Source organism: Scyliorhinus canicula, chromosome 1 (assembly GCF_902713615.1).
Source record: "Scyliorhinus canicula chromosome 1, sScyCan1.1, whole genome shotgun sequence".
In the NCBI taxonomy this organism is placed as follows: domain Eukaryota; kingdom Metazoa; phylum Chordata; class Chondrichthyes; order Carcharhiniformes; family Scyliorhinidae; genus Scyliorhinus; species Scyliorhinus canicula.
Window position 1 is genome coordinate 10,567,426 of NC_052146.1, and position 4,271 is coordinate 10,571,696.

General features: G+C 42.4%; 1 protein-coding gene across 1 annotated transcript in view; it reads right to left on the reverse strand.

Annotated features, from left to right (window-relative positions):
• Positions 1–4,204, reverse strand: part of ranbp1 (RAN binding protein 1) — a 28,250-nt gene extending 24,046 nt beyond the window's left edge. The window contains exon 1 of the mRNA XM_038808301.1: positions 3,997–4,204. Within this exon, the coding sequence (XP_038664229.1) occupies positions 3,997–4,011 (15 nt within the window). The 5' untranslated portion in view covers positions 4,012–4,204. The remainder of the gene's footprint in view (positions 1–3,996) is intronic.
• Positions 4,205–4,271: the final 67 nt, after the last annotated feature.

Consider the following 4,271-nt stretch of genomic DNA (forward strand, 5'->3'; position numbering starts at 1 on the left):
GGAGAAGGCTCTCACTATCCACCCTATCTAACCCTCTGATCATTTTGTATGCCTCTATTAAGTCACCTCTTAACCTTCTTCTCTCTAACGAAAACAACCTCAAGTCCATCAGCCTTTCCTCATAAGATTTTCCCTCCATACCAGGCAACATCCTGGTAAATCTCCTCTGCACCCGTTCCAAAGCTTCCACGTTCTTCCTATAATGAGGAATTCCTAAACATAAAAATAAATTATATGCAGGCAAAGCTCAAAACAAATTCTCCCTTTTTTTGTTACTATTATAGAGTTTTCTATCCTTGTTTTATGTTGGCCTCCACTACATCTCAGTTTTTCAATTCCAACTCATCCTCTGCTTTTCAAACTTCAACGCCAAGGCTGTCACCTCTGATCTCTTGGCTGCAATCCCTGATGGACAGGAGCAGGCACTTGTGGTCATCAGGAAAGAACGAGATCAGCGTAACTAACTTATTAACATTTGCTGTCAAAGCTCACGCTTCAAACGTAGCCACCTGGGAGAGTTCCTGAAGGGTATAACACACACGGCACCATACCCCAGGAAAAAAAAAAATCAACATCTTCAAAACAGGAAGTGAAAAACTGATTAGGAAAAAAAATCCAAACCATAACTGAAATTCAGTAATTAGTTCGTTGTGTTAAAATTTATATTGAGATGTAGTTTGAGAAAGAGCAGATGTTAAATTCAATAGTTTAAATATAGATTGCATTCCATCAAATCCGCACTGCTTTATGTAATTTTGACCGGTTGTGATTTGCAAGGTTAAAAGGTTCGTACTACTATTTTGAAATGCTGATCAGTCACTGCAGGATTTACAATGTACACAGCCATCAGGGAGGAAACAGAGGTCAGCTTAAATGACTGAACAGCATTTACGCACAACAAAACACTGGTTAAAGATGGCCTGAATGGGGGGAATTAGAAAGCACATGGAATGGCAGCTCATTTCTAGTATGACACAATGGTTACCTTACATTAAATCTGCTGAGATACACAATCTTTCAGCCATTGGAAGGATTGGATAAGTTAGAGGTTTTATTTTGTGGAGGGGAGAGAAAGAGTAATGTTTAGGTGGAGAAATATCTAGCAAGCAAACAACCTTTTAAAGAAAATTATCTATACACAGGACCAACATTAAGCATATGCAATACAGGGACATCATGAACAAGGTAGAAAATCTGTCCCCCCACCCCAAATGTATCATTACATCATACTCAAAACATTCTATGTGCTTAAACCCAAAACTCACAAGATGACTATTAATGGAATACATTTTCAATTTGGATTTGTTTTATTGTCACATGTACCGAGGTACAGTGAAAAGTATTGTTCTGCATACAGTCCAGGCAGATGATTCCACACATGAAAAAAAACATAGGATATACATAAATACAATGTAAATACATAGACACAGGCATCAGTTGTGACACAGGCAATTCCCATTTGAGTTGCAGGACTCAAGTGGGGTTGCCAGTTTTTTTTCTTTTTGTAGACTGGTGTGCCCATGTATCAGATGGTTTCACTTCAATGATCAAAACTCTTGCAGATCTAGGTCCCAAATGGTTGAGATTCCAAGGCAAAGACAACTGAAACTGCATTTCATTCTGAAGTCTTACTTACATTATATAAATACAAATTATTTATATTGGGATCAGGCACGCCGACAGTTAAATTTGCCTTTCCTGCAAACATGACAATCAAACCATAAATAAAAAATGTTTAATTGTAAAACCTTTTCAAGACAGTTACAAAAATGTTACACAAATTGTAATGAGTACTCAACCATAAAAAAAAGTATTCATGGTAAGAGGCCCAAGTTCAAACCTGTCAATATTTGTTTACAAAATGCCCATGTAGACAAGTCGAGCCAACCCATCATTGGGAGAAGTAAAAAAAATGCAATTCAGCAGCCCTCAAAATGATGCAAAATAACATTACATAGAAAAAGTTAACATTACTGATTGATAGCCTTTCATTCTTGGAGTTTAGAAGGATGAGGGAGTATCTTATTGAACCTTACAGAATACTGAGAGGCCTGGATTGAGTGGATGTAGAGAGCAAAAAGAAAATGCTGGAAAGTCTCAGCAGGTCTGGCATCTAGGGAGAGAAAAGAGCTAACATTTTGAGTCAAAGCCACCTGGGCTCGAAACATTCGCTCTTTTCTCTCCCTGCAGATGCTGCCAGACCTGCTGAGATTTTCCAGAATTTTCTTTTTGGTTTCAGATTCCAGCATCTGCAGTAATTTGCTTTTATCCAGTGGATGTGAAGAGGATGTTTCCATTAATAGGAAAAACTAGAACCCAAGGCCACAGCCTCAGACTGAAGGCATGATCCTTTAAAACGGAGATGAGGAGAAATTTCTTCAGCCAGAGGGTGGTGAATGTGTGGAACTGTTTGCCGCAGAAGGCTGTGGAGGCCAAATCACTGAGCGTCTTTAAAAGATAGAACGGTTCTTGATTAACATGGGGATCAGGGGTAATGGGGAGAAGGCAGGAGAATGGGGATGAGAAAAATATAGAACATAGAACAGTATAGCACAGAACAGGCCCTTCAGCCCTCGATGTTGTGCCGAGCAATGATCACCCTACTCAAACCCACATATCCACCCTATACCCGTAACCCAACAACCCCCCCCCCCCCCCCTTAACCTTACCTTTTAGGACACTACGGGGCAATTTAGCATGGCCAATCCACCTATCCCGCACATCTTTGGACTGTGGGAGGAAACCCACGCACACACAGGGAGGACGTGCAGACTCCACAGACAGTGACCCAGCCGGGAATCGAACCTGGGACCCTGGAGCTGTGAAGCATTTATGCTAACCACCATGCTACCGTGCTGTCCATATATATCAGCCATGATTGAATGGTGGAGCTGGCCCCAAGGGCTTGATTCTGCCCCTATGCCTTATTAGAACAGAACAATCTGTAATGTTAACCCTGTTCCAGATGCTGTGCGACCAGCTGAGCATTTCCACCACGTTTTGCTTTTATTTCAGATTTTCCATATCCAAAGCATTTTGTTTGCCGTTTACTCAAATTAATAGCCACTGAGTTCGAGGGGGAGGGGTGAAAAAGGAGCAAGGTGGAGAAATTGGACCTATCCTTCCTTATACCTGCAAAAAAAAACATCAGCTGCCTGGAAGAAAATTCAAATTTAATAAGAGAATGAAACAAAATCACTCATGAAAGTAATCTTACACCCGAATACAAAAAATGATCCACAGTGATCACATTTTAATCTTGCCAGTTAGTCACACTAACTGGATAGAACGATTTTATGGCAATTTTAAAAGACAATGTAACTTCTTAAAGAAGCTGGCGGTGTGTTTTTAATAAAATATTTCCAAACTGAACGTTATTCCCACTGGCTATAGAGGATCGAGATTTAAATCGGTCTTTCTTCCGCTTTGTATCAACCCTGATTTAACAGAACTGATTGGATTAAACAGAACTGATGGGGGGGGGGGGGGGGGGACAAAATCCCAATCACTTTGAGAAAACTATACCGGGGGGGGCAAGGGGCACATTTTTTAAAAATGAGCGACTCATCTCCATCTGGGGGCTAGGCCACCGCTGCACCATGGGTGTGAATTTTACTGCAGAAGGAGCGAAGTAAGGCCTGGAGGAAAACTAACTAGATGAGAAAACTTAACTTTAAACGGGGGGGGGGGGGGGGGCACAATTTTAGGTTTCCTCCTCTCCACCATTTCAATCCTACAAACGTCGGCAGCCTCCACCTCTCTGATCTTAACGCACGTTTTCTGCCGGTGTGGAGTCAGGCCGCCGGCTCTGGCCGAGCCATTCCCTCCCACCCTCTTCCCGCCACCTCCTCGCCCTCCACTACAACCACCAGCCCAGGATCATCGCGTCTTTCAACAACTCCAATTTTTAAAAAACCGTTAAGTCATCAAACCCGACCAATATCAGCCCGGGTGGAAAGCAGGGACACTGAGCATCAACTCGGTGCCGATACTTACTCTCTCGTCTGCCATTTGGAGGGAGGATGGCTGCGGATTGCGGATGATAAACAACAAAAGCTCCGGCTCCCGTTCTACTTTCGCGCTTGATTTTTTACCCACCTTACCTCAGTCCAATATGGCCTCCCTAGCAACCAGGGGCCGGCCAGCCTCCCCTCCCCCATATAGCCTCGCTTCTCTTCAGCGCGCGCAACACAAAATCGACATGGTTGTCTTTTCAGCAACCGACCGTCAGACATTATTGGGGATTTAAATTGTTTTTTTAAATAAAAAAG